The sequence below is a fragment of the Amblyomma maculatum genome, chromosome 11 (assembly GCF_055883805.1).
Source record: "Amblyomma maculatum isolate TAMU_Amacu chromosome 11, ASM5588380v1, whole genome shotgun sequence".
Taxonomy (NCBI): Eukaryota; Metazoa; Arthropoda; class Arachnida; order Ixodida; family Ixodidae; genus Amblyomma; species Amblyomma maculatum.
In genome coordinates this window covers 68,149,248-68,172,723 of record NC_139354.1, presented here as the reverse complement: position 1 = coordinate 68,172,723, position 23,476 = coordinate 68,149,248, and the positions used below count along the sequence as shown (strand labels likewise).

At 46.7% G+C, this 23,476-nt stretch overlaps 2 protein-coding genes across 4 annotated transcripts in view; one reads left to right on the top strand and one right to left on the bottom strand.

Annotated features, from left to right (window-relative positions):
• The window catches only part of LOC146174049 (uncharacterized), a 40,602-nt gene that overhangs the window by 858 nt on the left and 16,268 nt on the right, over positions 1 to 23,476 (top strand). For all 3 annotated transcript variants that reach the window (XM_084583980.1, XM_084583978.1, XM_084583979.1), the window contains exons 2-3: positions 3,131 to 3,179; positions 18,891 to 19,072. In XM_084583980.1, the coding sequence (XP_084440106.1) occupies positions 3,131 to 3,179; positions 18,891 to 19,072 (231 nt within the window). The remainder of the gene's footprint in view (positions 1 to 3,130; positions 3,180 to 18,890; positions 19,073 to 23,476) is intronic.
• LOC146174050 (uncharacterized) lies at positions 9,358 to 10,190 on the bottom strand. The gene has a single exon (XM_084583534.1). It carries the CDS (start codon positions 10,123 to 10,125, stop codon positions 9,358 to 9,360), a length of 768 nt encoding a protein of 255 aa, XP_084439660.1. The 5' UTR covers positions 10,126 to 10,190.

The following is a 23,476-nucleotide window of genomic DNA, read 5'->3' as shown; positions in this document are numbered from 1 at the left end:
GTACTATGTCACCATGCCTTTCATTTCCATTCAGTTAAAAATCAGACGGTCTATCCATATATAAGATATGCTGTTATGAACTGCAGCCAATACAATATTCAGTAGACACTTAAGTACAATACATTCGGATAATGAGAAAGCATAAAAAGTATATAGTCGGCGCTTATCCGCTTCTTCGTTTTTGGTTCAATACCTTGTAATTGCTTGGCTGCACACAGAAAACGACACGGACAGGGCTACTTGCAAACGAAATTTATTAGAGAAGGACACTAGAATAAATAGGAAGGCAATTAAAAATATCCGAACACGAAGTAAACTGTCAAAGAAAAGCGGTAATCTTATTCAGACACGCACGCAAAAGATTCAAAAGATCAAATCCTGATTAGCTTTAAAATCGCACCGATGTGGCCAAACATCCTAACACCTTATCAGCCAAGCGTAGTGAAGTTTGGCTCACGTATTTTTCTCATCTAGGCGCTTATAAAAAGCTTCTATTATTTGCGAACAGTTTCATCGCGTTGTCTGAAATGCCTGTGGCGCTCCCAAACAAGGGAGTGCACTGTCGTATTTCTTTGTCGTTAATTTTACATGTGTGGCAGCGTTTTGGCATGTTGTTAAGGAAGTCCCATAATAATGGTCCTTTATTATTGCACCATCCTGTCCATCCTATCTGTAAGGCACCACAGGACTTGGGTAACGTGTCACAACGCCAACATTATATGGAACAAAGGAACATCATGGTGCACAAGCTTTTTTCTTTCTGCATTTTTCGCCCTTCTGTGCAATTTAGAAGATGTTATACTCAGTTTCCAGGAGCAGATGAGACAACCGGAACTTTACAGCTTTCTACAACCCTGCAACTTAAGACAGTTCGACATTCGATGTGCGATATACACAATCGCACCAACGCCGATTTTCTGCTACTGTGCGTTTAGGTTTTGATTCCGCCTTGACCAACTTGAACAGTCTGCAACTAGCCAGCATGATTAAATTCTTTGGATAACCGCTGCATATCAGACATCTCACCTATGCGTCGATATTTTTTTCCATCTAACGCCTGTCCATGTCGTTTCACTGTATCTTACTCGTTTCGATTGGCGCGTTAGCAGCCAGGCATCTCAACCAACTTGCCCAACATTCTGCCCTTCTTGTAATTGCTACCCGCTGCCGACGTTGAGTCCTTGCAGCCGCTCGCACTTATTTCTAGGTGACATTTTTCTCTGATCACCTTCATCGTGTGCGAATGTGGCCAACATACAAGAAGTGCATATCGGAATTTAGCACCTCTGGTGGCATCTAGAGTACATTGTTAGTGATGAATTTATGCCTGTGAGTTGTGTAAAAGCAAAGCTGCACTGCAAATACCTTGATTTAGTGCGTGGCAAAGGTAAACTAGTCACAAAGCCAAATATATTGAACTGATTACATCTTGTACAGCCCTCCTAGATAGTTGTTTTAAAGAAATAGTTTCAAATGGTTCCTACTATCTCAACTTAGTGGCTTTTGGACCTATTGTCAATATTACGCATACATTGTGAACATTTCGCGAAGCGCAAAATACCAGATTTTGTATTTGATGAACAGAACCACTAGACGTGACACTTGCCATGCTGCGGTATTCATCTCAGCACATTCTGTTTCTGGTTTGTTTTTCATCTAATATTAAGTTGTGGTTTTGCAGCACTGTATAAACATTTGCTTCCTCGTCTTTACGGTCAGAGGTCTCCTGGGTGCAGCTTCATGTTAATGAAGTCATATCATGTATTATTTTTTTTTCTAGCGTCAGCTACACCTGTTAAATATAGGGGCCTTTCTAGACAAACCAGTGAGGTACTTAGGTACTTTGGCCAAAATGATGTTCGACTGCACGGGATCTGGCATTCTGGGTATGTTCGACCATATAATGTGTGCACAGGATGAAATTAAACCACTCCGGCGTATTTCTGCCTTGAAGCCCTGATGCACTGAAACCATTTTGCTGTCGTCACAGTGTAACCTCGTGAACAACGGGCTGAAAGCATAGTGTATAGAACACTTAACAAATGAACTGCATACAGCCGCGAGTTTGATTTGAACCCATGATGCACCGCACAGAACAAACGGTATGGCCTCCTCCGCATTAGCAATTAAGCAATTTCCTTACCCTGATACGCAGAATTAATTTCGATTCGTCCACGCATCACTCTGAACGCAAGCCCAAGCAGCCGCGTACAACTTCAAGCCAAAAGGTGAACGCATGAATGATTGATAAAGAAGCGACAATTGCACTTAGAAGCGCCCAATGTTGAATAATTTATAGAAATGTCCCCTAATCAAATACATTCCTAACAGAATTATTACTTATTACATTTCATCTGAAGAAAGCCAAGAGAGGGAGAGAAAATAAACTTAATTTATACAAAGTAATTACGCGACTGGTTCAGCCAGGTCTGGGAAACCATTGGCGAATACGCCCTCCAGGCCTGACCGATGAGCTGGCGCTAAAGGGGGGGGGGGGGGGGGGGAGGGGGCTCTGTATGAGCCAGCTTCGCCTCCCACTTTTCAGGGCTAATTTTCTGTGAACTGTATGATTTAAGTTGTTCAGGGCAGTTCCAAACCATGTGGAGGATGTCGGACATCTCACCCCAGGCCGTACAGGCATTTAGGGGGTATTGCGCGGGTCAAATCTTATAGTGTCGGATTATGTTTGATAGTGTTCGGCCAAATGGCCACTAAGAAACGTTGTGCAGCTTTGTAACTGTTCAGTCCAGAAATTTTCATAGTATCCTTCATGATGAATTGCCTGCGCACGGGTGGATACATATGCGCAATTTATTTTTATTACCAGCTTTATACGTATGAGGTAAAAAAGCAGTCGGTCACACGGCGGGCTCTGTTAGACTTACAAAGTGCAAGATATGCTTGATTTACTGTGCTGTATAACCGACGCTTAACGTTTTAGGAGTGCTCTACAGCGTTGCTGAGGGGAAAGCGGGCTTAGGCAGAAAAATGTGATCCTGCGCTCGCTTCCTCGATCCTGAACATTCTCCCACTACACGTCTTTCAGTGGCAAACGCCAGTCAGCTCATTTTGATCTGCGACCACTAAGCTAATGTTTATGCATGTCTTATTTCCTGAATTTTTATTCCAGGGCAGGGAACTGGCCCTCTGGAAGCACGGAAAACACATGTCTTGATACGGTAACGTTGTTGTTTTTTGTTTCTATTTACGCGAAACAAAAGAGCTGATGTGTAAATTTAATTGAAAGTAATTTTACTTAAACGTTTACTTCTAATTCTCGCTGTGAAGACTGTTCGCGCAAGAATAGTTTTATAATAATTCTCCCTGTGAAGATTCTCACAAAAAGCAGCAGGTCTTTCTTTGTGACCGGTCAATAAGAATATGCAGGAGGAATTAGTCTCAATTCGTACTGTAATCTGTTCACCTTTCGATCGTAAGAAAGGCAAGTGCTACCTTTAAGCACTAGCATAAAGATGCAACCTTCAGGGGAAGTCAATTGACAAGACGGTGAGGCGATATGATGTGAAAGAGAATCAATTAGCATGTTGGATGCCACTTCGTCCGAGCCGGCTAACTGCACTCCCTAGCCCCAATATCTGTTTAGATTCTGGTTCCTTTGCTATATAAGGTTAAGTCCCTGGCACTCCACATGACTTATTCCACACGCGTGAAGTTGAGATCTCTTGTGCCTTCTTTTTTTTTCGATGCCTGACTTTTTGCGTACACGCGAAAATGGAAGCAGGTGACTCTTTCTCGAGCTTGTATTGAAATGCCTAAAGGATGGATTGAAGGTGTTCGTGGCGGTCACCTACAGCCTCTCCGGGCATGGAGTAGAATTTCGTCATGCAGCGTAGAATCAATGTGGTATTCGTTCCTTGACCATTTTACACGAGAGCGCATGGACTCCCTTCGGTTGAAAAGCCAAAAAAAAGTTTCCACTAAGGTTTTGTCGAAATTGTTCGCAACCTGGCAGGAAAAATGGAGGAGTGTATCTAAGGCTGTGGCACTTTCTCTTAAGGTACGATTCAGGTGACCACCGAAATGTTAGACAAATAATGTTAGATAGCCGCTATCCCTTCCTTAACAAATTACTGAAACAAAACTTTAACTGTGTTGTTGAATGAAAAGGTGGTATTAAGGGGCTCTCGTTTACCCTCATGGTTAAGCTTGCGCGTCCCCAATTTGTTGTAGATGTTCTGACTTTTCCGAAAAATGTAAATTTTACATATGTATGAAATAGTAGTTCACGATATTAATTGGCATAAAAAAACACAACTGGGACGGAGCATGAGGGTTGACTGTTTATGTACGTAAAATTCTACCTAAAACTCTATACTGCTCATACACCACAGGGCCCTAAGGTGACATATGTCGACACCGACTACCACCGTATAAAATCTTGAAAGCTGTTTAAGAATATTACAGAAAAGCCAAAAAAAAAATTGGAGGCTTATCAAGGTTAAGCCCAGTGGATGCGAAGCATGTTATGCAGCTGTCTGAGTGGGGATGGGGCTAAGTAACGGAGACGTGGTTTTAGGTTAATCGTCGTACTTTATTCTTTGCAGCCCGACAAACACACTCTTATGGCCCGTAAATGCATGACTCTTGGTTTGCACGTCACTTATTCTGTATTGTCTTTGAGCATTTCTACACAATACCAAGTCTAAACTGTTTCCCCACTGAGTCGTGGACTTTGGCTGTAGTTCACACAAGCCGAGGGCATATCTTTCTTCGACGGCCTGCAGAAATGTCCTGTCTCTCACCGGGTCCTGATTGAAGTCTCCCGTGCAGACTAACATTCTTTTGTCGGTGCGCGGCGGCAGTCCGTCTGCCATGATGTTGATTGCATCTTGGTTGCTCGTTTGGGGCGCGACGTATACACCAGAGACGACAAAGTCGAGAGCCGGGATCTCTACGCAGAGAGCTTCTCCTCGCTGCATCGGCACCGCCGGCGTCACGACCTTAGCTCGAAGGGGGTCTCTGACGTAGATCGCCACCCCGGCATTTCTGGTTTGGTCGGGTCGTTTCGCAGCACAAACCAGGGTGAAGCCTTTAATCGTCTCCGGAGGGTCATTGTCCGCCCCGGTTTCTGTAAACACCAGCGCATGCGCAGACATGAGCATTGCATCCGAGGTGATTTCGCAGTTGTGCAAGAGCAGCGATCTAACGTTTAGAGTAGTTATGGTGACCGCGCTCTTCTCCACTAGCCTTTCGCAGCGGCTAAAGGCCGTTTCCAGAGGGTGCTGCTCTAAGCGTTCAAACTCTGCTTTAAGTGCCCTGTCGGGGTTTGGGCCTCTATGCGTGAACTTGTGGCAGCCGTCCTTGTTGGTGAAGTAGAGGCCTTCCAGGCTCGTGGCTCTGCTAAGGGCCACATAGACGAGCTTTTGGGGGTGGTTGGCCGCATACTCGTAGACGACCGCGTCGAAGGTTCCTCCCTGGGATTTGTGAATCGTCATCGCGCTTGCGGGTACCAGGGGGAACTGGGTGCGTTTCACCGACATGTGTTTCAGCAGTTTTCCCTTCAGCTGGAATTGCATGGACATGAGGTCGATGGGTATCCAGGCATTCATGTTTCGTCTATAGCCGCGCTGGGCCAGCTTTGCCTTGGCCAAGATTCCAACTCCAGGGGGGCAGCGCAGCCAACTCGGCAGGGCTCACCCTGTGCAACGTACTCGATGAGCTTCAGTTTCCCGACCATTTTATTTACCAGGTCATCGGTTATGGCTATGTTCTTTAGAAGCATGTACCGTTTCTCTGCGTACAGGACAATGGTCGCGGGTAAATTCCCAGTGTCGACTCGGCCGGACGTTTCCAGCGCTCTGGCCGCCGCGTCCTTTTCGTCCTGAGACCTGTACCCGGTTATGAAATCTGTGGCCGGGTGGTCTACCTTGTCTTGGGAGCGCTTTGCGATCTTGTCGTTGTAGGCATCGACGTCCGCATTTCTGTAGTAGAGCCGCACGGCTTTGGAGCGACTTCCCGCCTCTTCCGCGTCGACGAATCTGGACTCGAGGAGCTCCACTTCAAAGTCCTCCAGCACGGCGCCGTCTCCGATCTTGGTTAGAAGGTTGGAGAAGACCACGTCGCTCTGGCGGACCACTTGTGTTAGGGGGAAGTATTCGAGGGTATGCCATGCCATGACCTCGGTGCTGAACACGGCTCCATTGGACTTGGGTCGCTTGTACACCTCGGACGCTCTAACAGGTGGCAGTTGCCTCATGTTTCCGCACAGGATGACGTCGAAGCCCCCGAAGGGCTTTGTCATCCTGTCGGCTCTGATTTGGCGGAGCCTTCGGTCGACCTGCCGGAGCAAATCAGAGGAGAGCATGCTGACCTCGTCGATGATTACGCATCTCACTCCATTGAAGAGGGTTCTGAACGTGTTTAGGTCGGCCGCGGAGAGACCCTTGTCCTCGCGGGTGTTGGACATGACCATCTTGAAGGCCGAGTGGACGGTCACTCCGTTTAGGGTGACCGCGGCCTTGCCAGTCGCGGCGCAGGCGACGTAGGCGTTAACTCCTGAGATCTCGGCGTCTCCGTAACCGATCTTCTTGCTTCTGCAGTATCTGTTGTAGACGTCCATGATGAGGTGGAGGGTGAAGATCTTGCCGCAGCCGGCCGGACCGGTGAAGAAAATTCGGAGGGGCTCGGAGTCTTCGGTCGTGAGACGATGAATCACTTCCTCGATTAACATGCGCTGCCGGTGGTTAGTCATCCTCATCTTTGCATAGAAGTCCTCCAGCGGCATGCAGTCTTCCCGCTTCTTCACGGCGGGGCAGTTCCAGGCGACCAAGGCGCTCGCGACCGCGTTCTCGGGCATGATATCGGTGTTGTCGTTCTCGACCACGACTTTGGCCCGAGTCGCGCCTCTATCCTCTCCTTCCGCTGCGGCCACCGCGCGCTCGTTGTCCTCTATTCCCATGCTCTCGGTGATGTTTTTGACGTATTCCGAAAGGTCGGCACTGGTTACGCCGCTATTGAACTTCTCCTTGACCTCCATGAGTCTCTCCTTGTTTTCGTTGAAGATGGTCTCGAGCTTGTTGCGATCTAGAAACTCGTTTTCCATCCTAAAGGGCACGTACAGCATCACGTGCTCCCTCTTGTAGTTGACGACGTCGTTGATGTCGTAGTCGCGGCATCGGAGGATCGCCCTCTTCGTGCGCTTAGTCAGCTTGCCTTTCGAGCTGTATCCGGTCATGAATTCGGCCAGCGTGAGGTCTTCCAGCTCGGGAGGGCGTTCTTCGTACTTGTCGATAGCGCTCTTCCGCCAAATGTATGTGCTGGTCGCTTCGAGGTGTTCCCTGTCCATTTCGTCCTTCGTCTTCTTGCTGCGAATCCGCTCTTCGGGCCACACCGTGTTCACGAAGATGACGTCCGTGCTGGTTTGGCTCATGTGGAACTGCAGCAACACCCAGGCCGCTTCTTGTGCGGACATTTCAATTTCGTTCAGGATGCGCACGGTGAGTTTGCGTAGGGCCAGCTCGTACGTCAGCTTGTTCTCCGCGTCTTCGTCGAAGATGGCCCGGAGGGCTCGGTTGAGGGAAGAGACGCCACGATTGGACTTGTTTACGTACTCGACCACGTAGGCGGCACAGGCATACACGTCCAGGATTATCTGCAGGTCCATGTTCGAGTTGAGGACATAGCCAATCCACGGGTTGAATGCGTTGACGTTGCATTGGTCCAGGTCTCGCTTGAGCATCAGGGTGGGCCTCGTAAGGCCAGCTCGGATCACCATCTGGTAGTGCCCAAAGTCGCCGATGCCGTGCTGTTCCCACATGTATTCAAACGACGCGTAAATCTTGTGTTGCAAGACGTTGTGCAGAGCATCCCTCGTCGCCTTGAAGTTTTCATAGTGCTTGGCGCCCTCGGTGTCTTCTTCCTTTTTGGGCGAAGCCAGTGGAGTAAACACCACGGTGCAAGGCATCGGCCACAAGGGGAAGCTGAAGCGACACGGGTTCCTCGATCCCTTGTAGCACGTGTGGGTGTGCTCGTGGCGTTGGCACCTGGGCCTGGCCAAGGCCTAGTTGTTCAGGGACTGGATGCGTTCAGGCTAAGCAACCGTCTCGGGCATCCCGCAGTTCTCCACCTCTTCATTAGGCGCCTTAGCAAGCCAGAGGCGAATGTGTGCGTGAGCACTGCCTCGTTGTTGGAATTCGATGCGTTTGAAGTATTCGACGACGTGATTTGGCCGGAAGGGGCTCATGCGTTTGTTGCAAAGTATCTGCATGATTATTCTGACCATATGTTCAAAGTAGATGGCGCAAACCATCGGGTCCTCGTTCACCAGGACGGCTGCGTAGTACCTGTCCATCTCCTCTTCGTCGTAGTCGACTTCGTCCTTTGCAACCTTTAGTTTCTTCAGGAGCTTCAGGAGGTCGGGCCAATGCATCTCCGAGGCCGAGAGGGTAAGAAACGCCGCGGGCTTGTCCGATTGGCGTATCATGGCAAAGAGCTCGCCCTTGCGGGTGTGCCAGTATTGTACGTTATTAGGCACGCCCTTCATAAATCCCAGGTCTCGTTCTACCAGGTTCTGGACCTTTTCGGGATTCTCCACGTCCTCTCTCGTCAACGCCTGCAATCCGGGGGCGTTCTTGAAGAATGCCTTCATGTTGTCGCCGACGCGATAGCGTATCACCTTCGCGCCCATGTAGAGGACGTGATCCGGTAGCGCTCCTCGTCTGTCGCTACGGCGAATTTTCGACGCGGCCATCGAGGTGACGCTCGGTCTCGCTTGATGTATCGGGGGTGGCCGAGATAGATCTGCGGGAAGGAGAGCTCTTCTGCTTGGGTGACATAGAGAATTCTGATCGGCATCTGCCCTTCCCCGGGAGCCATCGTCACGGTGTGGTTTAGCATCTCGTCCTCGTCGAACATCGGGGTGCGTTGGTCCATCAACAGGGCGGTCGCGTCGATCATCGGGCTGTCTTCGTCTTCTGCGCCGTCGTCGCAATCCTCGAGGTCCGCCCCGGTGTTTTGTTCGGCCTCGGCGATCATCTCCATGACTCTGTCGATGTCGAACGTGATGCCGTAGTGCCGGTACAGCGGGGAGTCTTGCAGGACCTTGATCCACGGCAGTAGCACCTCGCGGGAGACCTCGTCGGCCAAGTAGACGCCCTTATCGATGCGGCGCCTCTTGATGTTCACTAGGATCTGGTGTTGGTCGTCCACGTTTCTCGGCAGTTGCTTGAGCATTGCGTCCGTGCTCACCGGCACGTTCACGATGGGGCCCTTGATGCCGTACTGGCCGTTCTTCCAGTTCATAAGCCTTCGGATCTGAACGAAGGGTATGCGTGGGGACACGAGTCTCTCGGCGACCGGGTTTAGGCGCGGCAGCCCATTTCGCATCGGCGGGTACTTCTAACCATTGGACGTGCTGTAGAAGGGAATCTTTTGCTTTCTGAGGCTGCCCTTACACGTGTTGCAAACCACGGCTGCGGCCAACTGATTATCGGTCCAATCTGAAAATGCTTGGCACAGCGTGGGGAACATCGCGGGAGTCACCGGCGTAAGCTTTTCTTTGTGCCATAGGCGGGCGCACACCGAACATGCATAACCAAACGGATTGTTGGTGAAGCGCTTGGCAAACTCACGTGTTGCGGCATCAAACTCGGCCACTCTTGTGGCGTGCTCCCTGCGGCGCTCTTCAGCAATCTCCTCGCTGGTTTGTCGTTGCTGTAGCTGACGCATGGCCGCCTCTTCTATGCGTCGCCTCTTCCGATTTTCCTTCTCCGTTTCTCGTCTGGGCCGCTCCTTTTCTAGGCGCTGCTCTCGTTCTTCGGGAGTTTCTAAAGCACGCTTCTGTCGGTTGGCAACATTTCTCCCTTCCTGTCTCAGTCGTTCCTTTTCGAGTCGCTGTTGTCGCTCTTCGATGGTTTCCACGGCACGTCTCTGTCGTTTACTGGCATTCCAGCGCTCCGAACGGGTAGAAATGCTGACGGAGCCCCCGATTCCGCTAGTTGAATCACTGGTTGAGGCTTCACTTACACCCTCGGAGCGTTGTCGTCGAGCCGCATATTGAGCTCGCCGCTTGGCTAGGCGTTCTTCGCGTTCTTCATCGGTTTCCGTAGCACGCTGCAGCCTTCGTTTTGCATTCCTATTATTAACGTCCTTAGCGTTTGGAGGCATCTTGACCGCATACACGCCCGGCGCAAAGACGCTGGCGCGGTTGCGGGCACAGAGACTGACGCGACGGCGGGCGCGCGCCTCTTCATCCCTGGCGTGACGTCACATATCACGTGATGCCGCGTCGCGCGCGACGGCGCGAACGGAAGCGTGGAGGCCTCCGCCGTGTCACGTCCGACGGCGCGATATGAGGCCCCATCTGCAGCCGGTGTGACGTCATCACGTGACGTCACATCATGTGATCTCACTTCAAGGTCAATGGTGGCCACCGCCGAGAGGCGACCGACGGCGCGATACGAGGCCCCATCTGCAGCCGGTGTGACGTCATCACGTGACGTCATGTCACGTGACCCCACTTCAGGGTCAATGGTGGCCACCGCCGGGCGTCGCGCGAAGGCCCGAAACCTACGTTAATATGCTTCGCATAGAAAATACTTTGTGCTAGGCTTTAAGTCAACCCCTAAGTTTAAGAGTGGCACACAGGCACGCGATAATAAAGTGCTAACAAAGAAAGCTCACCTGAATCCCTCCATAGGCAGTTGCATTATTGATCTTGTACCCTTCTGGTTAACATCACGTGACGTTTAAAAGCAGCCCATCTGGTGGTATAACCTTCGATGCGGAAGTAATTATATTATTACTGCCTTTCTCATCATCATCATGATCAGCTTGACTATACCCACTGCAGGGCGAAGGCCTCTCCCATATATTCTTCCAATTAACCCGGTCCTGTGCTAGCGGAATCCACTTGACCGCTGCGAACTTCATAACCTCATCCGCCCACATAACTTTATGCCACTCCCTGCTATGCTTTCCTTTCCTTGGAATCCAGTTTGTTACCCTAAGTGACCATACGTTATCCTTTCTTTGCACTACATGTCCTGCCTATGCCCATTTCTTCTTGATTTACACTAGAATGTCAGTGACTAGAGTTATTTCTCTGACCCAGCCTGCATGTTCCCTATCTCTAAACGTTATCCCTAACTATTTTCTTTCCATAGCCCTCTGCGTTGTTCTCAGCTTAAGTAGGACCTTCTTTGTTAGCCTCAACGCTTCAGCCCCATAACTAAGGAGAGGTAAGATGCAGCTGTTGTATACCTTCCTCTTGAGCGATACCGGTAAGCTGCTAGTCGTAATCTGGAAGTGCTTGCCAAATGCGCTCCATTCCAATCTTACTTTCCTTGTTGTTTCCTTTTCATGGTCCGGATCTGCGGTTACTATCTGTCCTAAATATACATATTCGCCTACTACTTCCAGTGCTTCGCTACCTAACGTATACTGCTGTTCCTTCCCTAGGCTGTTGAACATTGCCTTAGTCTTCTGCATATTGATTTTCAAGCCTACCTTTCTTCTTTTTCTGTCGAGGTTATCAATTATTCTTGCAGTCCATCTCCAGAGTTACTTAGCAAGGCAATGTCATCAGCAAATCGCAGAATACTGAGGCATTCTCCATCTACTCTTATCCCGAACTGCTCCCATTCCAAGTCTCTGTATACTTCTTGTATGCAAGCTGTGAATAGTACTGAGAAGATCATGTCTCCTTGCCTAACACCTTTATTTATGGGAATTTTGTTACTTTCCTTAGGCAGAACTATGGTTGCTGTGCAGCCAGTATATATATATATATATATATATATATATATATATATATATATATATATATATATATATATATATATATATATATATATATATATATATATATATTTCAGCACTTTCACGTACGGCTCGTATGCACCCTGATTTGGCATTGCGTGCATTACCGCCGAGTTTCTAACTGAGTCAAATGTTTTTACGTAATCAATGTATGCTACGTATAAGGGCTGGTTATATTCCGAGCATTTTTATATCACCTGGTTGATTATATGAATATGATCGATAGTTGAGTAACTTTCCAAAACCTTGCTTTATATTTTGCTTGGTTGCAGTTTGAAGCTGTATTGATTCTATTAGCTATTGCCTTGGTAAATACCTTATACGTAACGACAGTAACGACAGCCTCGGGAAGGAACAGCAATTTACATTAGGTAGCGAAGTACTTGAAGTAGTAGGCGAATATGTCTACTTAGGACAGGTAGTAACCGCAGATCCGGACCATGAAAAAGAAATAACACGAAGAATAAGATTGGGATGGAGCGCATTTGGCAAGCACTCGCAGATTATGTCTAGCAGCTTACCGGTATCGCTAAAGAGGAAAGTATATAACAGTTGCATCTTACCTGTACTCACCTATGGCGCTGAAACGTGGAGGCTAACCAAAAGAGTTCTACTTAAGTTGAGGACAACCCAGAGGGCTATGGAACGAAAAATGGTAGGGGTAACATTAAGGGGTAGGAAGCGTGCAGAGTGGGTCAGAGAAATAACTCAAGTTACCGACATTCTAGTGAAAATTAAGAAGAAGAAATGGACATGGACAGGACATGTAGTGCGAAGAGAGGATAACCGATGGTCGCTTAGGGTAACAAACTGGATTCCAAGGGAAGGAAAGCGTAGCAGGGGCGACAGAAAATTAGGTGGGCGGATGAGATTAAGAAGTTCGCAGGGGTCAGGTGGATGCAGCTAGCACAGAACCGGGTTAAGTGGAGAAATATGGGAGAGGCCTTCGCCCTGCAGTGGGTATAGTCAGTCTGATGATGATGATGATGATGATGATGACGATGATGATGATGATGAAGCCGATTGGTCTGTAAGGATTCAAGTCTTTAGCGTCCCCTCTCTCATGAATTAAGATAATGTTTGCGTTCTTCCATTGTTCCGGTGCCGTCGATGATAACAGGCTTTGCGTATACAGGGTGGCCAATTTTTCTAGCACGATAGCCCCCCCCCCATCCTTCAACAAATCTATAGTTACCTGATCCTCTCCACCTGCTTTCCCCCTCTTCATAGTTTCTAATGCTTTCTTACCTTCGTCCTTCGTCACTGGCAGAACGTCTGACTTCATTTCCCTGCCGCCAATCACATTATTGTCCTGACTTCTTTGGCTACTGTAGATATCAGTATAGAACTCCTCGGCTAGCTGCTTTGACTAACTTGTTCATATTCAAGATGACATTGCCCGCTTTGTCCCTTAGCCCATACATCTCATTTTTGCCCATGCCCAATTTTTTCTTCATCGCTCTAGGCTTTCCCCCGTTCTTTAAAGCATGCTAAATTTTCTCCCTGTTATACTTTCTTATATCGGCCACTTTGCGCTTATCGATTAGTTTTGATATCTCTGCCAATTCTGTCTGGTCTTTTGGATTGGAGGTTTTCATACTTTGTAGTTTCGTAATCAAATACTTCGTCTTCTTGGACAGCTTACCGGATTCCTCTTAAAAAATTCCACCTCCTATACTTCTACAGCGCACACAGTAATAATATTTATGAAATTATTGTTCATTGCTTCAAGACTAATGTCGTCATCCTCTATTAGAGCTAAATATCTATCTATAACGAGATCCTGAACTCTTCTGCCCTCCCCTTCACCGCTAATTCACTCATGAACTTGTTTTTTACTAATCTGTTCTGTTCCTATTTTAGATTTAGAGTAATTCCAGCCATTACCATCCTTTGTCACTGCATCGCACGTTCCCAATTACCTCTATGTCCGGCATAATGGCGCTGTTATAACAAGTTATGAAGTCAATTTCATTTTTAGTCTTCCCGTTATGGTGTTTCCATGTCCATTTCCGGTTCTTCCGTTTACTAAAGAAGTATTCATGATTCTTACGTTATTGCGCTTTGAAAACTCAACTAGGAACTCCCCCCGGCTATTCCTAGAACCAATGCCATAGTCACCTACTGCCTGGTCTCCTGCGTACTTTTTCCCTACCTTGGCTTTGAAATGGCCTATTAGTACAGTATACTGCGTCTTTCCGTTCCACATTGCCAATTCTACATCTTCATAGAAGTTTTCAACTACATCTTGGTGCGTAGGCACGTACAACCTTCAGGTTATGCCGCTTGTTAAGTTTAATTATGAGGCCTGCCACCCTCTCATTAATGCTATAGAATTCATCTATATTACCAGCTATATATTTATTGACAAGAAAAACCTAACCCTAGTTCTCGCTTTTCGGGTAAACCTTGATAACACAGTACATGCGCGTCCATCAGCACAATATATACCTCATTCGGCCTCCTGACCTCGCTAAGCTCTATGACATCCCATTGCATACCCTCTAGTTCCTCTAACAGCACTGCAAAACTAGTTTCACCGGCTAGGGTTCTAGCCTTAAACATTGTCAGAGTCAGTTTCCAATGCCGGCCTGTCCAGCGGAGCCAGAGATACTTAGCGCCCCCCGCTGTGTCACAGGTCTGACCGCCGCCGTGGTACGTTGCTCCGCAGCCGCTGGTGACTGACGCCAGAGGTTTTGTGGGACTAATCATGGGAGGTTGTGGCCAATTACAGCACCAGGGTGGCCAATTTCTGTTCTGGTGAGGGAGTGCGTTGCCGGATGTGTTCATCGGCATCAGGTCGCACTCCAAACCTGTTTGCGCAATTCCATCGACACGCGGATTTTTTTTCTTTTTTAATCCGGTGGGGAATTGCGCGGCATCGGGATTACTGCCCTCTCAAATAACAATGCACCCTTCGCGAGGCTAAATGTTCTCGTGAAGCGGAAATATTCTCTATAAAAAATAATTCCGGGCATTTGTTGAGGATTCCAAATAACTTCAGGGAATTTTCTGTATAAACCGGGTCTACTTGGTGTCCTTTTCCTGCACGAGAAGATAGTAACAGAATATTTTCTGAACACTGGTCCATAAAAATGGCGCCCTTAATATTTTGAAGCAGACTAAGGGTATTGATGGTTTTATAATCATTAAGTTCTAAAGCTTCCTTTTTTAGGAAGGTAACGGTCAAGAATTGCTGGTGTGTCTCAGTTCAGTCGTTCAGTCGTGTCCGACTCTTCGTGACCCTATGGACCATGTCACACCACGCTTTCCGGTCTCTCACTATCTTCCTAACATCACGTAACTTCATCTGCAGTGCCTCGAGGATGCCATCTAACCACCGCGTTCGCTGCCTACCCCTTCTCCGGCGACCCTCAACCTTTCCCAACATCAAACCTTTCTCCAGCGACTCCTCTCTTCTGATCAGATGACCAAAGTAGCTGAGCTTTAACTTTAGAATTTGACCCTCCAATGAGCAGTCAGGGTTTATAATCGACGATATCGACTGATTTGATATTCTGGCAGTCCAAGGAACTCTCAAGAGTCTCCGCCAGCACCACAATTCAAACGTGTCAATTATTCGGTGGTCCGCAGGGGTCGTAATTTTACTCCGACTGATCTGGAACAATGCCAATCCTCAGCAGCTGGGCTTTCACGGCTAATAAGAAAATTGCGCAGCATAGGGCGGTTATAGCACGGCATATTCAGGTGAAAGCCTTTAATGCCTCATCATTGTCAGCAGGTGCTGTCGGCAGAGGCTTTCGGCAAAGCTTGTCTGTGGAGGGTGTAAAACTTTCGAGTAAGTAGTTAAAAATATATAAAGAAACCTTGTCTCCACCGGGAATCGACCCTCCGTCTTTTGGATCCCGAGCCGATCGCTTGGCGCTACGCTCCGGAGTTTTTTTTCTTTATTGCCTGGCTTTTGCATACGACGTACGTGAAACTCCGATCAAAACATGACACACAAGGCAAAATACCTGAATGAATGTCATGATCAGCCAGCGTTAAGCTGACCTCGTCACATTAAAACCCCAGAGCCATTCGGGAGGTTCTGCAGTGACTTTTTGGATGGCAGTAAACTACTCCATACTCTCGCTTCCCGCTCCAGATCGTAAAAGGTTTATCATAATTTCCCTTGTCTATCGTGAGGATAGCGGGATTCCGCTGTCCTCACTACGCCTTTAATTTCTTGCAAACGAATGATAGAACGCCTGTGCACTTTGATGTGTTCAATGGAATGCTGGTTGTCTTCGACAAGCGGCGCAACAGAGACAGACAGACAGACAGGTAAATAGATAGATAGATAGATAGATAGATAGATAGATAGATAGATAGATAGATAGATAGATAGATAGATAGATAGATAGATAGATAGATAGATAGATAGATAGATAGATAGATAGATAGATAGATAGATAGATAGATAGATAGATAGATAGATAGATAGATAGAAAGATAGATAGATAGATAGATAGATAGATAGATAGATAGATAGATAGATAGATAGATAGATAGATAGATAGATAGATAGATAGATAGATAGATAGATAGATAGATAGATAGATAGATAGATAGATAGATAGATAGATAGATAGATAGATAGATAGATAGATAGATAGATAGATAGATAGATAGATAGATAGATAGATAGATAGATAGATAGATAGATAGATAGATAGATAGATAGATAGATAGACAGACAGACAGACAGACAGACAGACAGACAGACAGACAGACAGACAGACGGACGGACGGACGGACGGACGGACGGACGGACGGACGGACGGACGGACGAGCGGGCGGGCGGGCGGGCGGGCGGGCGGGCGGGCGGACGGACGGACGGACGGACGGACGGACGGACGGACGGACGGACGGACGGACGGACGGACAGACAGACAGACAGACAGACAGACAGACAGACAGACAGACAGACAGACAGACAGACAGACAGACAGACAGACAGACAGACAGACAGACAGACGGACGGACGGACGGACGGACGGACGGACGAGCGGGCGGACGGACGGACGAGCGGGCGGGCGGGCGGGCGGACGGACGGACGGACGGACGGACGGACGGACGGACGGACGGACGGACGGACGGACGGACGGACGGACGGACGGACAGACAGACAGACAGACAGACAGACAGACAGACAGACAGACAGACAGACAGACAGACAGACAGACAGACAGACAGACAGACAGACAGACAGACAGACAGACAGACAGACAGACAGACGGACGGACGGACGGGCGGGCGGGCGGGCGGGCGGGCGGGCGGGCGGGCGGGCAGGCAGGCAGGCAGGCAGGCAGGCAGGCAGGCAGGCAGACGGACGGGCGGACGGACGGACAGGTAGGTAGGTTGTGACGGGCAGACAGACAGACAGACAGACCGACAGGTAGGTAGGTTGTGAACTGCGCAGCACGAAGCTGCCAACTCAGTGTCAGCCTAGTCTACTCGGGTGATAGGCACTGGCTGCTTTCGCACTCCCAACCCATGCCCAATGGATCTTCAAACGGTCATTGCGGCAGAACCATTTGTCACAGGGCGTTCCGGAAGGTGTCAAAGATTTGTTGTTTTGAGTTGTATATATTGCTGTATAAATGTAGCACGCGGCCTTAATTTCAGATGTAACAAAAAAGTATACCGCATATGTAGAAAGTGAGTATACAACACGTGATGCGATTATAAAAAAAATGATATGCCAAATTAGTATAGACACAAATCACAACGTTCTGCATCTTGCATCCGAATAGATGGTGTTGCACGTAGTCTGCTCCGGCCGGGTGGGTTTATAAAACCATTCCTTCGCTGGATGATCGATAATCTATCGCAGCCAAAGCGTCGGACCGTATTTTTTCTTCTTTCACTACACAACAATTGTAAATATATAATGAGCCTAGTTGTCTGCTTTTCGAAGAATGTCGTTAGCTTACAGCTGTCGCCCGTTAATAAGTACAGGGATTATGAACGATGCACCCTTAATGGTGCGCACACTCCCAGAAACTCTTAGAGTGAGTGGGGGCAGCTGTTCCCGTCGCAAAGGAGATGCCCTCGTTTTGGTGGCCAGCTCAGTCGGAAGTCAACTACCTTCTAGTGACAGAAGGTGGTGACCGTTTGGTGCCCAGCTTTTGCTGGTTCAAGCTAGAGTAAGGGTCGGAGTCAGAAGTAATAAACAAAACAAACTTTATACACAGCAAGAGACGACGCAGAGAAATACACACGATCACCTAATGTATACAGACGAGAGGTTCACATAAAACAACGCTAACCATGCAACTAAAGAAGTATTCAATAACACAGAGGCTTACGACACAGAACAGTACACGACAGAGTCAAATCAGCAACCACCAAATTGTTCACACGGTACTGCTGCAGTCTGACGCCTCGAGAGTCACGATGTGGCCGCCATGTAAGTCGAGTGCTGCTCCATCGCAGGTCTTTGGGCTTGCCAGCGGCGGGTGGTCCCCTGGAGGCCAGCTGAAGCACTTGCGAATATGCCGCAATCACTGACTCACTACACAAGCGACGTGGCCTCCATAAATAGGGCGGGCCGCGTCTGTCTGTTAAGACGCGCCAAGGCTAGCGCGCACACACACTTAGCTTCGCTTGATGAAGCGTTTCCTTTTCCTCCCATCGAGCCGCACGTCGTCATTGGTCAGGTGCCGTCGAACGTTCTAGAGAGGCTAGCATCTTCCGGACTCATGAATCACCGTCATCGCCGGGTGATGAGAAAGAGGGTGACGCCGTCGCCTACAAAGCTACGTGCTCTCTCGCGCGGGGAAGCTCACTTTTTCGAGAAAGACGATTTTTCGGTGCGACGCCGCGCGGGCTTCGCGCAGTGCCGGCTTAACAATGTGCCCCGATTTCGGGACAGCCGCTTGTACGTGATTAAAGCGCCGCTCGATGAAGAATGGAAAGCACCTTCACCTTGCTGAATGCTTCTGTCACAAAACAAGCTTTGTCACAGTGACTGTTACGCTTAAAATTTTAATTTTGCCACAGGGGATCGAAATTATGGCATTCTTGCAGCGGAAATATTTCATTGTGGTCTCCAATTTGCATTTTGCTGTATTAATTTTGCAATTTTCGTCCTGGCATCTTCACAGTGCCGTCCAGGAGGTCCCTGGGATCAATGCCCCGTCGGATGTGGGTGCTACGGGGAACAAGGAAGCCGGTGGTATGGAGTGTGTTTCAGTCGTGATGGTCCATACCCTCCTGGCGTGAATCCAAAGTTCATTGGACCTATACACAGAAGCCAGTGGTCTAAAAGAAGAAGCGCCACTCCGAAGTAAGTATATGCTTAAAATGCACCCCAGATGTTAATATATATATGTACAAATTACCCTTGGGAGTAATATACTATATTATTGGGAGTCTATATCCGAAGTGATAGATAGATAGATAGATAGATAGATAGATAGATAGATAGATAGATAGATAGATAGATAGATAGATAGATAGATAGATAGATAGATAGATAGATAGATAGATAGATAGATAGATAGATAGATAGATAGATAGATGGATGGATGGATGGATGGATGGATGGATGGATGGATGGATGGATGGATGGATGGATGGATGGATGGATGGATGGATGGATGGATGGATGGATGGATAGATAGATAGATAGATAGATAGATAGATAGATAGATAGATAGATAGATAGATAGATAGATAGATAGATAGATAGATAGATAGATAGATAGATAGATAGATAGATAGATAGATAGATAGATAGATAGATAGATAGATAGATAGGTACATAGATAGATAGATAGATAGATGGATAGATAGATAGATAGATAGATAGATAGATAGATAGATAGATAGATAGATAGACCGACAGACAGATAGATAGATAGATAGATAGATAGATAGATAGATAGATAGATAGATAGATAGATAGATAGATAGATAGATAGATAGATAGATAGATAGATAGATAGATAGATAGATAGATAGATAGATAGATAGATAGATAGATAGATAGATAGATAGATAGATAGATAGATAGATAGATAGATAGATAGATAGATAGATAGATAGATAGATAGATAGATAGATAGATAGATAGATAGATAGATAGATAGATAGATAGATAGATAGATAGATAGATAGATAGATAGATAGATAGATAGATAGATAGATAGATAGATAGATAGATAGATAGATAGATAGATAGATAGATAGATAGATAGATAGATAGATAGATAGATAGATAGATAGATAAAGTGTACACTAGGTACACACTAAACCAAATACAAACAGCATGACATACCATTTTTGCCAAAAGTAAACAAGCTGCATGATTAGGTTATCGCTTGTATTCCTAAGCCTACATGAATTTCCAGTCGATCAAAACTTGCTGAAAAGTGAGCACAGGCGCCTGCCTTTATTTTACAAAGATTTAAAGCGTCAGAAGTGGAAACTCTTTGTGCACAGAGCAGGAAATTCGGACAACGTTACGATGGCTGTAAAGTGAGATTATGAGTCATTTGCTCTACATTAAGCAATGTCTGGGCTTTGAAACATTTCGTAAGAAAGTAACTCACGTGGAACCGCATCGAAAGCTTTTGACAAGTAAAAGTAGATAGCATATACCTGAAAACGATTAAACACGTGGGTCTTACTGTGTCTATGAAATTTGCACAAATTTGCCTCGACACGACGTCCTCTTACAACACAGCGCTCAAGAGTTCGCATTTTGTGTTTGAAATGTGAGTGCATGTGCTCTTACATTGCTATTCCAAAAACTTTATCAAAAGAACAAATCAATGAATAAGGTTCAAAAGTATTAACATCACAAGCTTCGAAGGCGCATATACACGAACAACTTTTGACAGATTCCAGTGGCAAGGAAAAACAACAACTTGCAAATATAGCTTCAACAAATACATCATAAGATGGCCAGTTAATGCCTGCTAGGCTTTTAATTATGAAGGAGAAAATTTAATCGACTCCTTTTAAAATTTGGTTTGAAGCATCTGAATTGCGGCCAAACGTCATGCTCAGTGACACTTTCATATGCTAGATAGTCAGCGCTGTCGCCCAAAGTGACAACTGCAGTCGTGTTATCAGGGAAAAGAAAATATCAGCTGAAATGGTAAAAAGCAGCTTAACACACTTCTAGTGGTTTACAACAGACGGCATCATGCACCTTTAGCATAGTTGTGCTAACCATATCAATTATTTGCCTTCGTTACAAAGCCTAAATCAGTTTAGTTCTTATGTTCTGTTCCAAAAATCATCTGTATTCGGCTTCATTTGGTGCAATCAGTTCTTTTCAGAGTTGTTCTATATATTGAATATCTTATATACCAATATTCTGTTTGTGAATTAGTGTACAGTATATGATACCGCTGTTTTTGTCTTCAAGTAACGTCTGAAATCGCGCGAAATCCAGAGACTGCCTCGGTAGACGTTGCAGCATGTATTTTCGCATTATAGTAATTAAAAGTGTTTATAGTAGCTGTACGCTTAATTAAACATTCAAGATTGAGAGAAATCATAGTTCTCAAGGTGATAGAACGGTCAAATCTAATCGCCGTGAGCGTTCATAATCTTTTTCTGATATATCATCTCAAGCACTTGACGAAAAGAGAAGCATGAAACAGTAAGCGAACTATGATACTGATTTAAAAGAAAAAAGGATTGCGCATAGCCTAGACGGCCAAAAAAGAGGCCCACGGATCTAGTTATATCTATAATAATGATGCACGGCGAGACGGTTAGCCCCGGAAAACACAACAGACTCAGCCGATAATTTTTGTGAATGTTCCAGCAAGCGCCAAGCTTCTTAGCACTAACCATCGTTGCTACAGCTTCGTCTTCGTTCTCTCTCTGATGCTGATCATCGTCTCCTTCAATGTGCGGGGACGCTTGGACATATATGTAACATTTTTCAAGCAGGAAATGCACAGTCCCGGAGCGTACTATATCAGTGAATGACAGAAGGAGTAGTACGGCTTCATTCGGGCGACATGAACGATCTCGGTACGTTTCATAGCGAACTGTCGTGGCGGACGCATAGGAGTGATCTCCTATCTCATGGAAATGACTATTCTTGAAACACTATATGAGCCTGGATAGCGCGGCAAGAGCTTCTCGCGCAGCTCAGCCTTACGAGCAGGAGTCCAGAGAAAGACGAGAGACCCCGGACTATAGTGCACATCCCGATGACAAGAATCATGGCGACGTTTTTGAGAGTTTGGTGAGGAAGCCAGTTGGCGGCAAGCAATAACACGGGTGGCGTCACCTTGGGATAGAGCGTCACCAACACAGGAACTGGCATTAGCGGAGGGAAGAAGTAGGTAGTCAAACGGATGGGAAGAGTCGCTGCCGAATAGAAGATAGAAGGTCTAGTAGCCCATTGTATTATGACGGGAGGACATATTCGCGAACGCTACAAAAGTCAAAGTAATATCCCAGAAACGGGGATCATCCGATACATATATTGACAGCATATCCATGAGCGCGCAGTTGTGGCATTCGGTGAGGCCATTGTAGACTACTCGAGCAAGAAATCAACGGCCCCGGTCAGTGAGCAGCTGGCGTGGAGCACCATGATGCAAGACGACGTCGTGGATAAGAATTGAAGCTGTCAGTTGCAAAGCTGGTGGGTATCACTCGGGTTACAGTGTAGCGCAAAGTATGCTCCGTGGCCACCGCAATCTATTGATTCCCCGAACACCTCGATTGATACACCTCGCACTTAAATTGTGCGCACAGATCTTGCGCACAGTGTATATGCAAATTATCTCCGGACGCCATTGATTAGCTGTCAAATTCTTTTCCCTTAAAACTGTACTACGCCGCCATGCTTATCATTTCCTTTCAGGTAAAACTTAGGCGGTCCATCTATATATGAGATGGGCTCTTATGAAGTTCAAGCATGTAAACATTCATTTGACACTAAGGTACAATACATGCGAAGAATGAGAAATCAAAAGTATTAAGTCCCCGCTGCCCGCTACTTGCATTATCTCGCGAACATTTTGATCATGGTATCGGAAAATAATTGTGGTTCTCCATAACAAGACAGTGCACTGCATCTTCTTTCTCGCTGATTTTACATGTGTGGCAGCGTTTTAAGGTGTGGTTAAGGGAGTCCCCAAATAATGAACCTTTATGCTCTCCTAATCCTTTTATATTGCACCGCCCTGTCCACCCTATGTATAAGGCACTACAGAACTTGGGTAACGTGTACACAACCCAAACTATATATGTTACATAAGGAGCTCTATGGTTCACAAGTGTTCCTTTTTGTGCATTTTTAACCCTTGTTAAATTTAAGAACAGATTGCCCCCAGTTGCGAGGCGCAGATGATATGACCGGAACTTAGGACTATCCTGCAATCCTGCTACTTTCTTCAGAACGTTCGGCATTTGCTGCACAACATATGCAATCGCAGCGACCCCAATTTCTTCCTTCTATGGGTTTAGGTTTTCATCCTTCCTTGATCCACATTAACAGTCTGCAACTAGCCAACATGATTACATCCTTTGCATAACCGCCTGATATCAGCCTGCACATCTGTGCATTAACATTCTCTTTCATGTAAGGCCTCTTCGTATTCTTTTCAATGTGTCCTCCTCATTTCTACTGACCGTTAACAGCCAGGCATCTCGACCAACTTGCTCACCTTACTGCCCTTCTTGTAATTACTGCACGCTACCTACATTGATTACG